The sequence below is a fragment of the Hyla sarda genome, chromosome 6 (genome assembly GCF_029499605.1).
Source record: "Hyla sarda isolate aHylSar1 chromosome 6, aHylSar1.hap1, whole genome shotgun sequence".
NCBI classification, from domain to species: Eukaryota; Metazoa; Chordata; class Amphibia; order Anura; family Hylidae; genus Hyla; species Hyla sarda.
In genome coordinates, this window is record NC_079194.1 from 176,731,436 (window position 1) to 176,751,449 (window position 20,014).

The 20,014-nt window shown below is 41.4% G+C and overlaps 1 protein-coding gene across 7 annotated transcripts in view; it reads right to left on the reverse strand.

The window, feature by feature from the left end:
• Positions 1-622: 622 nt before the first annotated feature.
• The window catches only part of PHLPP2 (PH domain and leucine rich repeat protein phosphatase 2), a 56,020-nt gene continuing 36,628 nt past the window's right edge, over positions 623-20,014 (reverse strand). For all 7 annotated transcript variants that reach the window (XM_056525855.1, XM_056525860.1, XM_056525854.1 and 4 more), the window contains 16 exons: positions 19,223-19,413; positions 18,204-18,329; positions 12,645-12,799; positions 12,406-12,552; positions 10,866-11,096; positions 10,559-10,758; positions 10,416-10,476; positions 10,123-10,218; positions 9,893-10,048; positions 9,369-9,569; positions 9,117-9,279; positions 8,782-8,912; positions 6,034-6,144; positions 5,762-5,956; positions 4,602-4,833; positions 623-4,414 (listed from right to left, as the gene is read on the reverse strand). In XM_056525855.1, coding sequence (XP_056381830.1) covers positions 3,305-4,414; positions 4,602-4,833; positions 5,762-5,956; positions 6,034-6,144; positions 8,782-8,912; positions 9,117-9,279; positions 9,369-9,569; positions 9,893-10,048; positions 10,123-10,218; positions 10,416-10,476; positions 10,559-10,758; positions 10,866-11,096; positions 12,406-12,552; positions 12,645-12,799; positions 18,204-18,329; positions 19,223-19,413 — 3,506 coding nt within the window. In that variant the 3' untranslated portion in view covers positions 623-3,304. The remainder of the gene's footprint in view (positions 4,415-4,601; positions 4,834-5,761; positions 5,957-6,033; positions 6,145-8,781; positions 8,913-9,116; positions 9,280-9,368; positions 9,570-9,892; positions 10,049-10,122; positions 10,219-10,415; positions 10,477-10,558; positions 10,759-10,865; positions 11,097-12,405; positions 12,553-12,644; positions 12,800-18,203; positions 18,330-19,222; positions 19,414-20,014) is intronic.

Below are 20,014 nucleotides of genomic sequence, written 5' to 3' on the forward strand. Positions count from 1 at the left end.
TCTTGTGTCATTCCTGCCTCTTCTCTGTAAGGCCATGTTCACACAGCGGAATTTCTGTGCCGGATTCTGCATTGGAATTTGGTATAGAGATTCTGCTGCGCTGTACACACGGCGGAATTGCCGTGCCAGATGTTTCCTGCACAGAAATTCCGAATTCCAGCATGTTGATGCTTGCACCTGCAGTTTGTAGAATACCCAGAAGGATGTAGATATTTTGGAGAGAGTTCAGAGAAGAGCTACTAAACTAGTACATGGATTGCAGGATAAAACTTACCCGGAAAGGGTAAAGGACCTTAACATTTATAGCTTGGAAGAAAGAAGAGACATAGGGGATCTTAGGATTTTAAATAAAGGGAATCAACACTGTAAAAGGAGGAGAGAATATTTAAAAGAACAAAAACTACTAGAGATGAGCGAATTTACAGTAAATTCGATTCGTCACGAACTTCTCGGCAGTTGATGGCTTATCCTGCATAAATGAGTTCAGCTTTCAGGTGCTCCGGTGGGCTGGAAAAGGTGGATACAGTCCTAGGAGACTCTTTCCTAGGACTGTATCCACCTTTTCCAGCCCCCCGGAGCACCTGAAAGCTGAACTCATTTACGCAGGATAAGTTATCAACTGCCGAGCCGAGAAGTTAGTGACGAATCGAATTTACTGTAAATTCGCTCATCTCTAAAAACTACCACAAGAGGACATAGTTTTAAATTAGAGGGGCAAAGGTTTATGCAGTAATATGAGGAAGTATTACTTTACTGAGAGAGTAGTGGATGCATGGAATAGCCTTCCTGCAGAAGTGGTCGCTGCAAATACAGTGAAGGAGTTTAAGCATGCATGGGATAGGTATAAGGCTATCCTTCATATACGATAGGGACAAGGACTATTCATAGTATTCAGAATATTGGGTAGACTAGGTGGGCCAAATGGCTCTACCGACACATTCTATGGGGGAGATTTATCAAAACCTGTGTAGTAGAAAAGTTGCTGAGTTGCCCATAGCAACCAATCAGATCGCTTCTTTCATTTTGCAGAGGCCTTGTTAAAAATGAAAGAAGTGATCTGATTGGTTGCTATGGGCAACTTGGCAACTTTTTCTCTGGGCAGGTTTTGATAAATCTCCCCCTATGTTTTTATTCTCTGTGCAGACATTTCATAGTGTGAACATAGCCTAAAAGTAGACAAGGGATGATCAGAGGGAGAACTGAACTCCCTGTGAAATGTCCAAATGTACAAAGCCTTTTGCAAGTAAAAGAAAGACCAGAGGCAATAGGGACATGGAACTACACAACTCATAGCAACATTAATGGTGTGAGTGAAGGCTAAGATGGGAAAAGTTCTCGTACCTCTAGGAATTTGGCATTGGAAACCTATTCCTATAAGCAAATGTAAATGAAAGTTAAACCTTGTATAATGGTTACTGTAGCAATACTGAGGCTCTAACTTGCACCATTTTATGTACCAGTCTCTCGTGACAATTTCAAGTTTAACATTTACCAATATCATATATAACTACAGTGATATCTTACCAGAGCACAGAGATGTCCAGGTAGTTCACATTTTAGTAAGTGAATGGTGTCCCTCTCCACTGGTACAGAAATAAACACAGCAGCAATAGCAGATTTTAAAATCACCAGAAGTGAAATACAAAGTGACTTATGCCTCAGTGTAATCAATATTGTAGACTGTCTTCATACTGCCCAGATGAGTAATATCAATGATGTCTAACAAAGCAATCATATCAAAGTCGAACCCCTCTTGTTATAATAACCCAGCCTTCTTAAAACAGTACTTGGTCTTCCCAATTGGCGACATTTTCTTGTGGAAACATGTCATACATATTAAAACAAGGAATGACAGATAGCAGTGATAATTCCATTCATATCAGGAATAATGGACTTCACAGCCCTGAGCTTGCAAAGCATCATGAGAGATGAGGTGAAGACTGTTCCATCCATTCCAGGGTTCCTAGTCATATTTGGATCATGTTGGTTCATTCACAACCCAAAGTTTGCCTGTAAAGCTGGACTCAAGACATTAGGAGGACACAGACCAGGGAAAGCAATGCAATCTGCAGTGTTAGACAGCAGAATTTATAAAGCATTTAGTGCAAATTCGACAAATTTCTAGCAATATCAGATGTGGTTCAGGCCACAAGATCTCAACAGTTACTTTAGTTGCATCAGGCGGAGTCTCTGCTCCCTTACAGGTACCATGACCCAAGTTCAAAGTGCATATAAAAACAAATTGGCTCATGTCCACTGGTCATAAACCTGAATGACTCTAGGGACATTTACTCAGATGAAGGTCTTGACCCTACAGTAGGATATTTTGATCATTTAGTCATCTTAAAAAAAATAAAATTGAACCCCCTCAACATTGTAAATTCTACTTGTATAACGGAGTTTCATGTCTAAACCAATCACCAAATAATAAAACTTTGCGTTAAGTATCTAATGATAATGTTCAAGTCCTCATTCATGGTCTACAAACTATGACCATGGTGTTCTAGGATGTCTTTGCTGGCCCAGATGCAAGTCCAGTTGATTTAAAAGTGCTAATGTGAATCATAAGCTGCTCGAGTTTGATCTAGAATGGCTCAGAAATTACTATGATGGGAACATTCCCACAAATGTCCTTCATTCTACACTTATTAATGTCTGCCTCAGTCACTGCCAATTATTCAAACGAGTATTATTGAAGTAGATAGTCCATGTCTTGGGCTAGGCTTCTGGGTAGTAGATAATGATGTTTGTTGGCCGTGCTCTATCAAGGCAGAAAGACTGCTTTGTCTGCATCAGGGCTCATCCATATAAGCATACTTAGAGGTATTAAAATAGTTTTCAGCAATCCATTCAGTCACTGGTCTGTATAGGACGGTGGAAAACAGTACCCCTTGCCCATTGCTTCTTCTCAGAGGAACCAGACCCCTCCATAATTACCCCTCAAGCTCCTTTTCTACTTCTGTATAACCTGAAGCAACTGAGGCTGTTATGTCATGTTTGAGTACCTCAATTAGCTCAAGCTCTAGCTTAGTGTGTAGTACCTTCAATAGTGGTAAAAAATATAAATATTTGGATTAAATTCACATTTGTTCATTGGCTCAACCACCAGGAATTGAAAATCCATTAATAAATTATTTAAAAAAAACAAAAACAGATTTGGCTTTAAATATAAGAGTACAAGAGGTATGCTGTGATTGGCATTACATGATATAGGAGTGAGAAAATAGTAAAATGTGCAATTTGGGGAGCAGGACAAGAGATGATATGACCACTTCCCCTTCCCTAAGTTTTTGGGCTTACATGGTCACAAAGCAGTGTCAAATTCTTCAAGGGCATTGGATCTATCTTCAGCTCCAGATTCTAAGTCATTTAACTGCTGTCGAACCTCGTTTTCCAGATGTGGGGGTACTACAAAATGATCCTCTGGTTCAAACTGTGAAGGTGCAGAAAAGTAGCCAGTTTTTTTCCTGGGAGCCTCAGAAGCAACCTCAATGAGGTTAAGGATCTCTTCAAGTGGCACAACAGACCCATTGGAGTGTTTCTTTCGATAAAGGCAAGGCCCGGAGCAGGAAGGCAGGTCATCCCTTTCTTGGCTTGATGTCGAGTTGTGATTTATAGTGTTTTGCTGAAGAATCTGCACTGAAATTCCAGCACAATCCTCTTCCAGACTGGGAAACATTCCCAGGGCAGAAGGTTCTGGAGAGTGTTGCCTGCTACAGTGAATATCCACCTCCACTTCAACCCTGCTGCCAGTATTGAGGCCTTCAGCCTGTAGGTCATCATCACTGTCCAGACCATTCTCCGATTGGTTGCTGGAGAAAGTGGCACAAGATGGTTGACGTTGAAAAGTGCTGGCTGAAGGAACTGGATGGAGACTGCATCTCCGCTCGGGCCTGAGGATGAGGCCTCCATCTATTCCAGCAACAGCGTGTTCATCAGAAGCTGTGGAGCCAACCTCACTGCTCACCTCGGATACTGACATCTCACTACTGAACTCTGAGGCAATGCCGCTACTGGATGATGGAGTCACAGAGTCTGGAGAATCTTTTGTGGCAGCTGTGGCAGTCAAGCCAGATGGGCTGGGTAAAGTCAGAGTATGCATTTCACAAGTACATGTATCCTCCCCAATATTAAGACAAACCACTAGGGCGGCAACATTATCCAGACAACCATAGCTTTGTGCTAAAGTGCAGAGCTTCTTAGCAGCTAAAAGTGGATCTGGCAAGTGACGAATGGTCTGTACAGCTTCTGCTACTGGCACATACTCCCACAATGCTTTGTTCCCCAGAATCAACAGCTCATCCTGTACAGTAAGTGGTAACTTTGTGATATGAGGTTCTGGAAGCACCCATGGGTGGAGATATGTACAGCCAAGCATACGTGTGCAGCAAGTTACACCATTCACTTTATTATCCTGCAAAACAAAACAATATAATTGATATAGGAGAAGTCATTCTAGACCCTTTACATGTGGTTTAGTTGATCTTTAAGACTTATGAATTTCTTGGTATCTAAAAAGAAAAATTAAACCTGTAGTACTTTTAAACACAGAACTTCAAGAAAGGAACAGTGGAGTCATTGGAATACAAATTACAACTTACTTCTGTGATAATCGCCTTCTGTTCCTTGATCCTCAAAAGATCTTCATAGCAGTGCTCGATACTAAATGTGCGGGATAAAACTAGTGGTTGCCCATTCCGACACAGCACAGCCTGACAAGTTCCCACATTGGCGACCATCAAAGAAAAATTGTTGCCGAGTTCAGGTGAAGTATGTCCGATGTAGCATAAGAGGGCAGAAGAGCCGAGTTTCTGCCCTGCAGTCCCCAGCTTCCTAATGGAAGGAGAAATAAGAGGCAGCAGAGCTATATTAGAAGGTTAAAGGAAAACTGTCAGCTTGCTCCCCCCGCACTAACCAGTGGTACTGGCTGGTAGTGCGGGGGACGCTGATCAGTTTGATGCTTACCATGCCCGGATCCACTGCGCCGTTCGGCCGTAATCTTCTATTTTCTGTATATGCTAATGAGGTGCTAACTGGCACTTTGACATCAGTGCCGCCTGCCTCGGTGCTGCCCAGCTCATCAATATTCCTCCCCTCCCTCCGCCTCTCCCCGCTCTGTAATGAAGAGGGAGGGGAGGACTATTGATGAGCTGGGCAGTGCTGCGGCAGGCGCCACTGTCGTCCAAGTACCAGTTAGAACCTTATCAGCATATACCGAAAATTGAAGATTAAGGCCGAACGCCGCGGCCGATCTGGCCACAGTAAGCATCAAACTGATCAGCGTCCCCCACACACTACCAGCCAATACTGCTGGTTAGTGCAGAGGGAGCAAGCTGACAGTTTTCCTTTAACAATAAATTATCAATAAGACACTGGTGTCATTTTCAAATTTAAAGCATTATTTCCCTCTCAAAGTGATAGTGATTGCATATTATACGACATTACATGCTCAGTGGTCTAATCTCTGGGACCCTCACCAAATCCAATAATAAAAGGGGTCACAGCACTGATGATCTGGGGCACCTTGAATAGAACTGCAGCACAGCTCCATTCAAGTGAATAAGGCCGGCTGTAGTACCTGTGTGTGTAAACTGTGAAGGCTATGCAGTGCCCAGTCAGTATTGTGGTCCCCATCATGTCTATGATTGATGAGGGCCCCAGAGGTCATAACTTTATGATCATAAATAATTTGCTCTTGTATAGCAACCAGGACAAAAGACCGAATTTACTTTGGTTAGCTGATAATTTAGAAGGCAGAGACCTGTGAGACACTAGGAATGTGTGGCACATGAATGTCCTATCACAGTTTGTTTGCTGCACTTCTTCAAGAAGCACATCTCCCATGGTGCACTGCAGTAAACGTGGGACCTCTTCGTTCTTGTCTCCATCAAACATGCCATACAGAGCCTCCACCCCTTCCGCAAAGTCACTGACAGCCAATGAGGATACACAGAGCCTGCAGTAGGGGAGAAAACAACATTACTGCAACTATACCAGTAATCTCCACAGATCATGGCTGACAACAATACTCACTTGTTCCTTTGTCCAGACATCTCCACTAAGCCATGATTCCAGGGAGTCGATGGCACAGTCATCTCAGCGTTAGGCAGTGGCTTGTTTTCGATTTTCAGGATAGGGATGTGACTATAGGAAGATGTAAGGAAGGGTAAGGGATTAAAGAACATCCTTACCATAGGGTAACATAAGAAATATACACACTGTAAATAGCAACTTATTTGGTCAGAAGCTATAAGTCAACTTTTTGGCTTAATGTCATCGATTTGTGGTAATGACAATTGGGGCAATGGAGTTTGGAGCAAAGGGGCCCTATTCACACCTCGATTTTGCTGCACTACAAATATATATTTGTTAGGATACTGGAAAAAAGTTGTGTTGCAAGCAAAGGTTAAGGTTCCACACAACCAATTGTTTAAATATCCTCAACTGCGTAGTATATTGCAATCGCACCTCCCTACTGTTGGCAAAGAGGTGTCTACTTCCTCCCTCCCCGATAGGTATTTTTCAATCCCAGAGCCACAGGGGTTTAGTGTCTGTTCTATACATACATTTACTTTTTGTTACCATCTCAGTACATCCCCTGTTGCCCTGTTGGTTATAGATAAATGGTCAGCGGTCATTCCAGATCTGCAGAATGAGGACTTGGGGGAAATCATGGAATCACATCTACATGTTTCACCAGCAGCTTATAATAAGATGATACACTTTATTATTCACCAATCCTACTTGACCCTGAAGAGACTGTTTAAAGAGGCATTGCCTGTCCTCCTCTGACTGTATTCGCTGTAGAGCTAAGGAAGCTGACTTTTTACACCTTATCTGGACATGTCTGCCTATACAAGCCTTTTGAAGTGCTGTGCTGTCCTTCCTCTCTTCATTGGCAGTTCTTGTCCATGGAGGTTTGCCTCTTTGGACGAGGAGCTCTGGCAGCACCATATATGCATTTTTTCTGCAGGAAACACTATAACTCTACATTGGATGGTGGATCAACTCCCTGATTTAGTCCAGTGGCAGGGACTGGTTCATTTAGTCATACCATATAAAAAAGTGGTGTACCAGAACTGCCATTGCCCACAAAAATGTTCTAAGATATTGAGTATGTGGAACGAGTCCATGGACACACTGGTGGCTGCTTCTTTATGGACAGCTTTTGCCCTTTAATGCTATTTCCTTTCCTCCCCTAGGGATTTGGACTACTGGGACCAGCAGTGTTATAATACCTGTATGGTATTGAGGGGGGGGCATGGAGGGAGACATGCGTAGGTTACTGTTTTATTCTTGTTTTCCATGTATGGTTGTATTTGTTAGTTTCTATTGAAACTGTATGATAGTATGCTCAATGTCATATGTATGTTTCTCCTCCAATGAATGGCACAAACCTGTCTGGATGGAGAAAGTTATTCCAATGTTTACTGCAGCCTGGTAGACTGTTTTTGAGTCGTGCAAAAAGTGTACTTTAGGGAAGTGGACTACAGATAGTCACTAGAAGACTAAGTTTGGTACATTAAAAAGGGGTACTCCGGAGGAAAACAATTGTTTTTTTTTTTTTAAATCAATTTGTTCCAGAAAGATAAACAGATTTGTAAAAGGCTTCTATTAAAAAAAATCTTAATCCTTCCAGCACTTATCAGCTGCAGTATACTACAGAGGAAGTTCTTTTATTTTTGAATTTCTTTTCTGTCTGACACAGTGCTCTCTGCTGACACCTCTGTCCATGTCAGGAACGGTCCAGAACAGGAAGAGTTTGCTATGGGGATTTGCTACTGCTCTGGACAGTTACTGACATGGACAGAGGTGTCAGCAGAGAGCACTGTGGTCAAGCAGAAAATATTATACACCTTCCTGTGGATCATAAAGCAGCTGATAAGTACTGAAGGATTAAGATTTTTTAATAGATTGAATTTATAAATCTGTTTAACTTTCTGGAACGAATTAATTTAAAAAATACACTTTTCCACTGGAGTACCCCTTTAAACCTTTTTTTCTGGTATCCCCATGTATATCCCAATGTGTGAATGAGGCTATACTGTATGTGTTGCTTTTGTGCATTCTCTCAGGATATATTTAAAATGTAATTGTTTTTTAAATATCTTACTCTACTGCAAAAATGTTCAAGCTAAATTTTATAATAATCCTCCCAGTTCACTGCCTCCATCATGATAAAGCAACCCCTGCCTTTATTTTTATTATTTTTTAGTTTTCTACTTTGATATTACTCTGTATTTTCTGCTCAATCTCAGTCAGACTCACAGACTGGGAACTTCCTCCCTCACTCTGCTACACGGCCCAGAGCAGTTCATTGTGTGAGATGAGCTATGATTGGCTAAGGATACGCACACACCCCTCAGCATTTCCTGATTTTGTATTTCTGCCAGGCCAGCAAGAGTCCAAAGTCTGTGCAAGAGATTGGGGGGGGCTCAAATGTGCTCTGGACAAGTAGGGAGACACCTAGTGGCACCTTTTTAAACACATAAAACAGAGAACTTCCTTTTTTTTTTTTACAATTTACATTAGAACGATTTTTTATTTACCATAAGGAGTGCAATAGCAAAACATAGTTTTAATTAGAGTGCCCATTTAAAAACAAGCCAAAAAAAAAAAGTTTTTGCATTTTTTATGCTCCCATTGCACTCTATGACCTGGTATAAGCTGTTGTGCTAATCTCTGATCCTTTCATCTCGTACCATGATTTAAGACTGGGTTTAGTATAGACTGTAGGACAAATATGAAAGTGCAGGGGGGCAAGGCAGACTTGTACAATACCTGAAGATGTCATGGAGCTGATGATCCAGAACCAGGTCACTGTTCCCCTTAAAGTCCAGCTCTTGCAGGGCAGGTGGCAGGGTATCAGGCGCCGGGATTTCCATCAGGCTGTTACAGCTCAAGTCAACCAGCTGCAGGAACAAAGAGCAGCAACATCTCATGCCAGAGGCCGAGTCAGTGACAATGAGATGACACCATGTACACAACTCTACAGCTGTAGCACAGCCTGCAGGGGTAAGAGAGGGGGAAGAGGGGGAGAGACAATAGGGGATCAGAGCTAGAAGTGGAGAGTTAGGAAAGGTCTGATTGTGTAGGTTTTAGGTGGGGGATGAGACCTGGATATGCGGCAGATGAAAAATCTCAGGAAACACACTGATGCTGTTGGAGTGAGCGATGAGTGTGTGCAGATGTTTGAGGTTGGATACAGTGCTGGGAATGGACTTCAGGCGGTTTCCACTTAGATTCAGCTCCTCCAAATGTTCCAATTTGTTCAGTTTGCTGCAAGACAACAGTCCAGGTTGACAATTTTCTCTTCAGGTATTTACATAATTGCTAAAAAGCAAGCTCCGCTTCTCTGACAGTCTTACCTAGCTGGGAAGGTTTCCAGTTGGTTAAATGCCATATGCAAGACCCTAAGGTTCATGTGTATGGTCAAGAATGGGACATACTGGTCAGTCAGTTGGTTGTTGGTTAAGTAGAGGACTTGCAGCCTAGTTCCATTCTCCTCTCCACTACACATTGATGGCAGGGACTCTAGTGCATTTGCAGATGCATTAAGAAACCTGAGACTGAAGAAACAAAATATATGGGACAGTATTAAAGCGGTTGTGCAGGATTCAGAAAAACAGGTGTTGGGTGTTTTTGAAAGAAAGCAGCCATGTCTAATTCTGTACAACCTCTTTTCAAGGAACATTAGTTTCCAGGGGTAGGGCATGTACCGCCTCTCTCCCCGTACTTTATTACATATAATACAGTGTAATGAAAGCATGGCATGACAACTCTGAGAACTCCTGAAAGAGGTACCAATTTAGTAGGCATCAAGAGGAGGGGGGAGCAGCACTAGCCCCTAGGTTTTCATGAAAACAAGTTACAACATTCTGTTGACACTCACTTTAAAGCTACAGAGAAGAGGAAGTCAGGAAGGTGTCTCAGTAGGTTATGTTGCACATCCAGACTTTCAAGAGGGATGCAGTCAGCAGGGCATGGCATGTTCTTCAACTGGTTATGTCCTAGGAGCAGTTTCCTAAGCTTGGGACATGCTATTACACTATAGAAAAGGACAAACATTTAGCAACAGAAGCTCCTGTTGTAATTTGCAATACGGTTCCTTTACACATTTACCTTAACGGTAACTCTGTTAATAGGTTCCAGCTGAGATCTAGAGCTTCCAGTTTCTTAGCTTCACAAATCCAATCTGGCGCTGATGTTAAGCAGTTCCTTATAAAAAGCATACAGTTTGGTTAAGCTAACAGACGTTCCGACTGACCTAGCAGTATATTTTGGGGGAAATTCTTTGCAAGCACAGCAGGAATGTACAGATTCAGGTATCACCATATGATATTAGGCCCCATTCTTCAGTAAACAAACAAAATAGAGAAAAACCCTTATCAGAGCTAGAATACCCCAAAACTTACCTGGACAAGTCTAAAGAAACCAGCTGGGAAGGAGCTAAATATACATTCACCACAGTCAACCCTACAAAAAAGACAAGGATGCAGTGTAAGATGAGTGGAGAACAGAACACACAAGAGAAGTGAATGTGAAGGTAGTAACATACTGTTTGAAGCGGCATAAACTGCTCTCAGGGAGAAGCCACAAAGTGTCAGCTCCTTCAGCTGGTTGTGTTCGCAGTGCAATTGTTCTAGGTTCCCCAAGCATCTAAGGTCCAGTGCTGTAAGCTGGTTATCCCGTACATCAAACTGGGTGATGTTGTCTATTCCCTCCATGGTGCCAATGACTTGCGTAAGATGATTCATCCTATGGTGGAGAAAAGATTTTACTCAATGATATGCTGGGCTCCACAACCTGTCCCACAAACAAACAGTTCTCAACCGCGCACACTCCACCCATTCCAAGAAGCTTACCTCAAGTCTATGGACTTCAAATGAGCCATGTTTCTTAAAGTCTGAAGACTTAAAGACTCCATGCGGTTCCCAGCCATGCACAATTTTTCCACTAAGCAAAGTTTCTCAAACACAGAGGGTATACTACTCAAATCATTGAATGAGATACTCAAACAGGAGAGCTGCTGCAGACATCCAAGCTCCTCTGGTAATGAAGTCAAGCAATTGCCATCCAGGTTTAGTATCTGCAGACTGCAAGTAGAGAAACAAACAGGACAAATGCAATCATAAAAGGGAAAAAACTTTAAAAAATAAAACAAAAAACACAACTTCGAGACTACATACAGTATTTTGTGTGGCTATTAAAGAACTCCACTGATCCAATAGATTTTTATCCCCAAAAAAAGAGGTAGAGTCATTTATTAAGGCCAGTGCACATGGCAACCGACTGTCATTGAATATCTGTCAGTGACTTTAAGGCTAGGTGCACACAGGGCCTTGTAAAATCACAGAAATTTTAAGGACGTATTTTAACAATAATAATAATGCTCTAAGTAAGTCTATGAGAAAGTGGTTGTCTGTACACACATTGGGGGGACATTTATCAGGGTATTTAGATCCCCTTTATTGCTTTCAAAAGTCACACATGCACCTTAAGCACTTTATTGTGCGACTTTTGGGATAAGCAAAAAGTTACAATCAGCCTTACTTAAGCACATTTCAGTTTTCACTTTGCAGTGGTCAGGTATCTATGATGTGAGAAAGTCACAAACCCCTTACAAAAAGTCGCAAATCTACTCCAGGTCTGATCTGGAGTACAAAACTCCTGTACGTAAGCAAATTTAAAAAGTTGCAAAAAAGTCTCAGCTGCGACTTTTTTGTTTTGCTTATGTGCTCCAAATTTAATCACCCCCCCCCCCCCCCCCGTGATAGTATGATAAATATGGAGTACATATTTAAAGCAATAAAAAAAATGACTACAGAACTTGCTTACCAAAACAAACGATGATAAATGTCCCCCAATATATCAAGAATATTGTAAAATAAATTAAAAGATGAATTTTTTCCATCCGCGTAAATAAGTGAAATTTTTATATCATGTGCACACAGACGACCACTTTCTCAGACTCACATAAAGCACATTAATGTTAAAAATACAGACATAATTTCTACAATTTTACCATAAAATACACCTGAAAATACATTGCGTGGCCACAGCCCAAGACTCTGACTGGCAAATACAGGGACCCAATGCCAGGTTCAAATCCTGGGACCATACAATCCTTGGAATGAAGAAACTATGACTGTTTCCTTGGTCAGGAACATTCCCGGCAAACCCATGGTAATAGAATAAAGCAAAGTTGCAGTTCCCTGTACTCTGGGTGGGAACACCTTGGTGCAGGAAAAAAGCTAAAGAAACCTCAGTCCCTTCTTTCTCCATCTTGGTGAGACTCACAGAGGTTGGAACTCCACTGATCAGTATCTTATAGGATATCCTAGCATTTGACATAGCATTCTAAGAATTAAATACATTTGAAAGCATCATTTATCCAGAACTGACCTGAGCATCTGCCCAACTTGGGATGGTAAATGTGTCAGTCCATTACATGACACATTAAGCTCTGTAAGTGTGGTTATCTCACATAACTGGAGGGGGAAATCTCCCAACTTGTTTTGAGACAGGTTCAGAACTTTTAGCTGTGAAAACCTTGAGAGAGACATAAACAGAGCAAATGTCAATCATCTTATGACCAAGCCACCTTTAGTTCTGTCACTTATTACAAGGAAAACTGGACAAACCTGCAAAGACTGGTCACTCCAGCCGCACTGTGCAGCTGCAGGAAGTTGTGACGGAGATTAAGGTTGGTGATGTCCTGACAGTAGAACAGGTGCTCCGGAATCTCCTCCAGGCTTTGACATGAGAGATCTACCGTGCTCAGCCTTTGAGATACAACCTACAATCAAATAACACCAATAAAGCAACCATGCTGTATGAACTCTACCCTTATGGTGTAAACTATAACACTATTACTGTTACATTATTCCAAATGAACTTATCTAGAACTTGCACTGAGAGTCTTACATACAATGATGGTGGCCATTTAAAAAAAACAGATAATTAGCATTCCTATTAGAATTGAAGTAGCCGATGACTTTCTTGATGCCATTGCTATTATAAGTTTCATTGGATTGTGGGTGTAATCTTGTTTTCTAAAGGGGATTGCCACTTTAATATACAATTATTCAGTATACACGTGGAAAGGGGGAGACATCCCTTACTCTACACAACCCATAACCGAGAGAGAGATAAATAACAGAAGCCCACATCACACAATTATAGATATAATGGGGGAGATTTATTAAACCCTGTTCAGGGGAAAAGCTGTCCAGTTGCCCATAGCAACCAATAATTTCCAGAGGCCTTTTAAAAACAAAATGAAAGAAGCGATCTAATTGGTGGTCAACATTTACACAGGTTTTGATAAATCTCCCCCAATATGCTACATTTGCAGTCTCATATAATCATCTAATGCGGCATGGGCATGAACACAGCCTTAAGGGGGTTGTGCTTCTTGCGGCCAGTGTCTTGCATGCCTTATTATTGGCAGGACTAACAGCTTTTCTAATCCCATATTTTGGCAGGTGTTTCATGTGTCGTCGTGTTTTTCATTTTTTTAATGTGATTTTTTATTTTTTTTATTAATCTTTATCAAACAGCACTTGCATAACATTCCATATAATACATTTTATTACAAAATCAATGTTCTATACCCTACCCATACCCCCCTCCTTCCACCCAACCCCTAACCTACCCCTGGTGTGTGCCAGTACAACAAAAATAAATAAAGGGAAAATACATAAACCACTCCTCACAAAACATTCTAATTACCAGACGCCCCATGTTTCCTCATAGGATTTTAACTTTTTCTTGTGCTTCCCTATCGTAATTCTTTCTTATTTTTGGCTCTTTCCACCAAACTTAGCCATCTTTCAATAAATGGGGGCTCTGGGTCAAACCATTTACATAGGATGAGGTATTTGGCCAATACGAAGATTATCATTAGAAATAGACTCATAGGCTCAATGTTGGTGTCGTCCCCTAATATTACAAAATCGATTGATAATAGTACCTGTATCCCCAATTTCCCTTCAATTTGATCGGACACCTCCTTCCAAAACTGCTCCACTTTAGGGCACTCCCATGGAAGATGGAAAAAGTTTGTCTCACTTATTCCACACTTTGGACAACTTTAGTCTGGTCTACATTTAAATTTCCATAATCTAATGGGTGGGTACAACAGATGCTATATAATCTTTAGTTGCAAAAATGTAAGCTTTTTCTGAGAGGAAAATCATGTACAATTTTTAAATATTTCCCCCCACATCTTTTTATCCTTCACCCCAGCTAAACTCTCCCAATTTTCTTTAATTTTATCCTGAAATTTTAACGGGATATAACCAATCAAATTTTTATAAATGTAACTTAATGCTTTACCTACCATAGTGGGTGACCTAACAAAAATTTTACAATTAGACCCAATTTCAAATAATTCCCTATTCAGTGTACATTTATCTACGTGACGAATTTGCTGATACCAGAACATCTTATCTTGTTTCAAGTGAAATAACTCCATTAGTGCTTTGAACAACTTTAATTCCCCCATTATTATATAACTCAGCAATATACTTTATTCTGTGTTGTCTCCAAAAGCCTTCAATATCATTTTCAGAGCCGCTACTCTATCAGCTTGTGAAAGGGGAAGCTTTCTCCAAATCTCGATTTAATTAAAAATTTTTATAATGTGATTTTAATATGTTTTTAATGCCTTCTTTTAAAAGAGTGGAGATGATGCATACGGTTAATCCCTATGTGCAGTTATGATGGATTTGAATTGTTCACACAAATTTTAGCTCAACCCCTTAAGGACCTGGGAATTTTCTGCACATCTGACTGGGATGCTTTTACTTTTCATTCTGATTCCGAGACTATTTTTTTGTAACATTCTACTTTATGTTTCTGGTAAATTTTCGTCGATACTTGCATCATTTCTTGGCAAAAAATGCCAAAATTCTGCATATAAGGAAAATGGACATTCCAAATAAATTATATAATGATTCCCATATACAACATGTCTGTTTTATGGTTGCATCATAAAGTTGACATGTTTTTACTTTTGGAAGACACCAGAGAGCTTCAAAGTTCAGCAGCAATTTTCCAATTTTTCAAAAAAATTTCAAAATCAGAATTTTTCAGTGACCAGTTCAGTTTTGAAGTGGATTTGAAGAGCCTTCATATTAGAAATACCCCCATAAATTACCCCATGATAAAAACTGCACCCCTCAAAATATTCAAACTGACATTCAGAAAGGGGTTTCACAGGAATAGCAGAAGAGTGAAGGAGAAAATTCAAAGTCTTCATTTTTTACACTCATGTTCTTGTAAACCCAGTTTTTGAATTTTTACAAGGGGTAATAGGAGATAAATCTCCCTAAAATGTTTAACCCAATTTCTCTTGAGTAAGGTAATACCCAATATGTGGATGTTACGTGCTCTGTGGGTGCACTAGAGGGCTCAGAAGGGAAGGAGCGACAATGGGATTTTGAAGAGTGAGCTTTCACGTTTAGGAAGCCCCTATGGTGCCAGAACAGAAAAAAAAAAACACATGGCATACTATTTTGAAAACTACACCCCTCAAGGAACGTAACAAGGGGTCCAGTGAGCCTTAACACCCCACTAAAATGCAGTTTTTTCCCCAAATTTAACATTTTTACAAGGGGGAATAGGAGAAAATGCCCCTCAAAATTTGTAACCCCATCTCTTCTGAGTATGGAACTTCCCCATGTTAGGACGTGAAATGCTCACATTTTGGCTTTTGGAAAGCAAATTTAGCATTTGTCGCATTTAGGAAGCCCCTATGGTGCCAGAACAGCAAAAATAAAATCCACATGGCATATTATTTTGGAAACTACACCCCTCAAGGCACGTAACAAGTGGTACAGTGAGCCTTTACACCCCACAGGTGTTTAACGACTTTTCGTTAAAGTCGGATGTGTAAATGACTTTTTTCACGAAAATGCATTTTTTTCCCCAAATTTACCATTTTTACAAGAGGTAATAGGAGAAAATTCCCCCCAAAATTTGTAACCCCCTTCTCTTCTGAGTATGAAAATACCCCATATGGGATGTAAAGTGCTCTGCGGGCAAACTACAATGCTCAGAAGAGGAGCGCCATGTACTTTTGGAGAGAGAATATGGCTGGAATTAAAGTTAGGGTCCATGTGCGTTTACACAAAGTCGCCCCCCCCCCCCCCCCCCCCACGAGACCCTATTTCGGAAACGACACCTCTCACAGAATGTAACAATAGGTGCAGCTAGCATTTATACCCCACTGACGTTTGACAGATCTTTGGAACAGTGGGCTGTGCAAATGAAAAATAAAATTTGGACCACTGTTCCAAAAAATCTGTCAGACACCTGTGGGGCATAAATGCTCACTGCACCCCTTATTACATTGCGTGAGGTGTGTAGTTTCCAAAAAGGGGTCACGTGGGGGGGGGGGTCCACTGTTCTGGCACCATGGGGCTTTGTAAAACGCACATGGCCTTCAATTCCAGCCAAATTCTCTCTCCAAAAGCCCAATGGTGCTCCTTCTCTTCTGAGCATTGTAGTTCGCCCGCAGAGCACTTTAAATCCACACATGGGGTATTTATATACTCAAAAGAAATGGTGTTACAAATTATGGGGGGGCTTTTCTCCTATTACCCCTTGTGAAAATGAAAAATTTGGGATAACACCAGCAATTTATTGAAAAAATAAAATGTTTTCATTTTCACGTCCAACTTTAACGAAAATTCTTCAAACACCTGTGGGGTGTTAAGGCTCACTATAACCCTTGTTACGTTCCATGAGAGATGTAGTTTCCAAAATGTGGTCACATGTGTTTTTTTGTGTGTCAGAACCGCTGTAACGATCAGCCACCCCTTTGCAAATCACCTCAAATGTACGTGGTGCTCTCACTCCTGAGCCTTGTTGTGCGTCCGCAGAGCATTTTACGTCCACATGTGGAGTATTTCCGTACTCAGGAGAAATTGCGTTACAAATTTTGGGGTCTTTTTTTCCTTTTACCTCTTGTGAAAATGAAAAGTATGGGGCATAAAAAAAAAAAAATGTTTACAATAACATGCTGGAGTAGACCCTAACTTTACCTTTAAAATTTGTAGTGCAATTTCTCCCGAGTACAGAAATACCCCATATGTGGCCCTAAACTGTTGCCTTGAAATATGACAGGGCTTCGAAGTGAGAGAGCGCCATGCGCATTTGAGGCTTTAATTAGGGATTTGCATAGGGGTGGACATAAGGGTATTCTACGCCAGTGATTCCCAAACAGGGTGCCTCCAGCTGTTGCAAAACTCCCAGCATGCCTGGACAGTCAATGGCTATCCGGCAATACTGGGAGTTGTTGTTTTGCAACACTGTGTAGGGGTATGTGTATATGTAGTGTTTTTTTTACTTATTATGTGGTAGTGTAGTGTTTTTAGGGTACACTCACAAAGGCTGCAGCGGAAAATTTGCTGTGTCTCAAACTTTCAACGAGAAACTCGCTGTAAACCCCGCCCATGTGAATGTACTCTGTACCCCTCCAGCTTTTGCAAAACTTCAACTCCCAGCATGCCCTTTCTTTACAACTTCGTAGCCTTCAACAACTTTGCCGAACACCAAGTGCATTCAGTCCAGCCATTCAGTTTTAGCAGTGCAGATAAAGAACTGGGAACCATTTGTGTTAGGTCCCGCATTCGCCATAGACAAGATACCAGGTCTGGTGTAGTAGTAGTGTGCCTCCAGCTGTTGCAAAACTGCAACGCTCAGCACACCCCTTTGGCTGTCAGTGCATGCTGAGAGTTGTAGTTATGCAACAGCTGGAGGCACACTGGTTGCAAAACACAGAGTTTGTCACTTAACTCAGTGTTTCGCAACCAGTGCGCCTCCAGCTGTGGCAAAAACTACAACACTTTGCATGCAGTGACAGCCGAAGGGCATGCTGGGACTTGCAGTTATTCAGCAGCTGGAGACATACTACTACAACTCCCAGCATGCCCTTTGGCTGTCCGTGCACTGGTGACCCGATTGACCCGGAATCGCCAATCTGAATTGATATGGGGGAGGGGGGGGGGGTGTATGGGATGCCTGCTGAATGAATGATTTCAGCAGGCATCCCGTTCCGGTTCCTGCCCGGTGCGTGGCTGGAACCGGAATTCCCACAGGCATACAGGTACGCCCTAGGTCCTTAAGGGGTTAAAGATGTGTTCAGAAACTGCACAGTATAAGCAAGAGTGTAAATAGCCATAACATTTGCTTACTTTGGTTGCCTGGCGGACCCATCTCTGATACTCTGCTGCAGAATCAAAGCTGACATGGTAAGTAGGAGCTTGTGCTTCAGCAGAACTGAAGGCCAGACAGTGCGGCCTCCTCTTTACCTCCTCTATCTGAAAATTAAGACAAAAACAAAAGATGTTAAACAGATCTGACCATAAGACTTCAGCTCATACATTCACTTGCTGATAAAGGATCTTCCCCTTGTCAAACCAGCATCATCGCCTCCCCCCGAACACAGCAGCAATTGCAGACTGGATTACTTTTAGTGTAGTAAATCGTGTCTTTTTGCTATGCTAGAGGCTAAGACAACTACATCATCCTTCATTGTTTGGAGAGAAAAGGATCCCCTGAACAGACAGATTTTTCCTAATTTAACAAGAAAATACATCTTCTGTTCAATATCACCTACAGCACTCATATGTATAAGCAGCACACAATGGTCAGTACTCACTATTCCCACAATGCTACCCAAGTTACGTTGCTGCAAGATTCATTAGCCTACAGTGAATCACTAACAGATATACAAAATGGTTCGGCTTAGGGCCCCATTACACGTATCCCTGTGTAGTAGGGCCAAAGATCGGCCATTGAAGAAGCAAGCTTATTCCTGGGCCGATTGTGATTATTTAAGCCGTCGCCCGCACATCCCCTATCGCATGGGGAGATTTGCGGCCGACAGCTGAGCGGGGAAGGGATGCATGACTGATTAACTCTTAAGGCTCTGTAAACGAGATGGGCACTTGTTACCAGATGAGCCCGGCCTGTCTAATATAGCCCTTAATACCATTCTGTATGACCGGATACCTACATTTTCTATAATAAAGAATATTCCAAAGCGGATAGTGAAAAAGGACACTACATATAACCAGCAATGTTTTTCTATTCTGTCAGGGCTGTTTACTGTGCCCTCAGGGCTGTGTACAGAGGTGACTGTATCATAAAGTGTGTCGCAAGCTTGGCAATCCAAGAACTAGGGAAGCCAAGATGATTCCAAGGGCCTTACCTTGCCACCCACAAGGGGTAGAATGTGCATCTTCCCTGTCTGACAGTCCTTCACAGACGATACAATTAGGCAGGTACCGCACAGAACCACCATCCTCTCCGCCCACTTGTGCAGCTGGGTTTTGCCTTTGCGCACGTTATACACACCTGAGAGCAGAATTCGGTCCAGCTGCTCTGAAGAACTTGGTTTCTCTGATAGATACAGAAATAAAAGAGTTAACAGAACCCACAGGCTTACACAGATTCATTGTAATATTGCCATAACAGAAAGGATATTTTGCAGTCTTTCAACTATTCATATTTCTTTGATATTTATGTAGTTTATAGTAGAGTAGTATTTTAAGATGAAGAACCACCACAGCATGACCTTACAGGGTTAAAGGTTTTAAATTTCATAGTTGGATTCTCCAATGTCTGATTTGACATTATTCCTATACTTCTTCCCTCGTGCTTTGTCTTAAGCTTATTAAAAGCAAAATATCATAATCCAAACACACAAATTTTTTTTTGAGAATCAGCAGGAACCAATACAACTTTGGAAATAGATTCTACTCTAAAACTGTAAAGGGCAACATATTGCGTCACAATCTTGTCTAATATCCCCCCAAAAAATAACCGAAAAGCCAATTAAAAAGGGGTATTGCAGGAAAAAACTTTTTTTTAGATCAACTGGCTCCAGAAAGTTGAACAGATTTGTAAATTACTTCTATTAAAAAAAAATCTTAATCCTTCCAATAGTTATCAGCTGCTGAAGTTGAGTTGTTCTTTTCTGTCTGACAACAGTGCTCTCTGC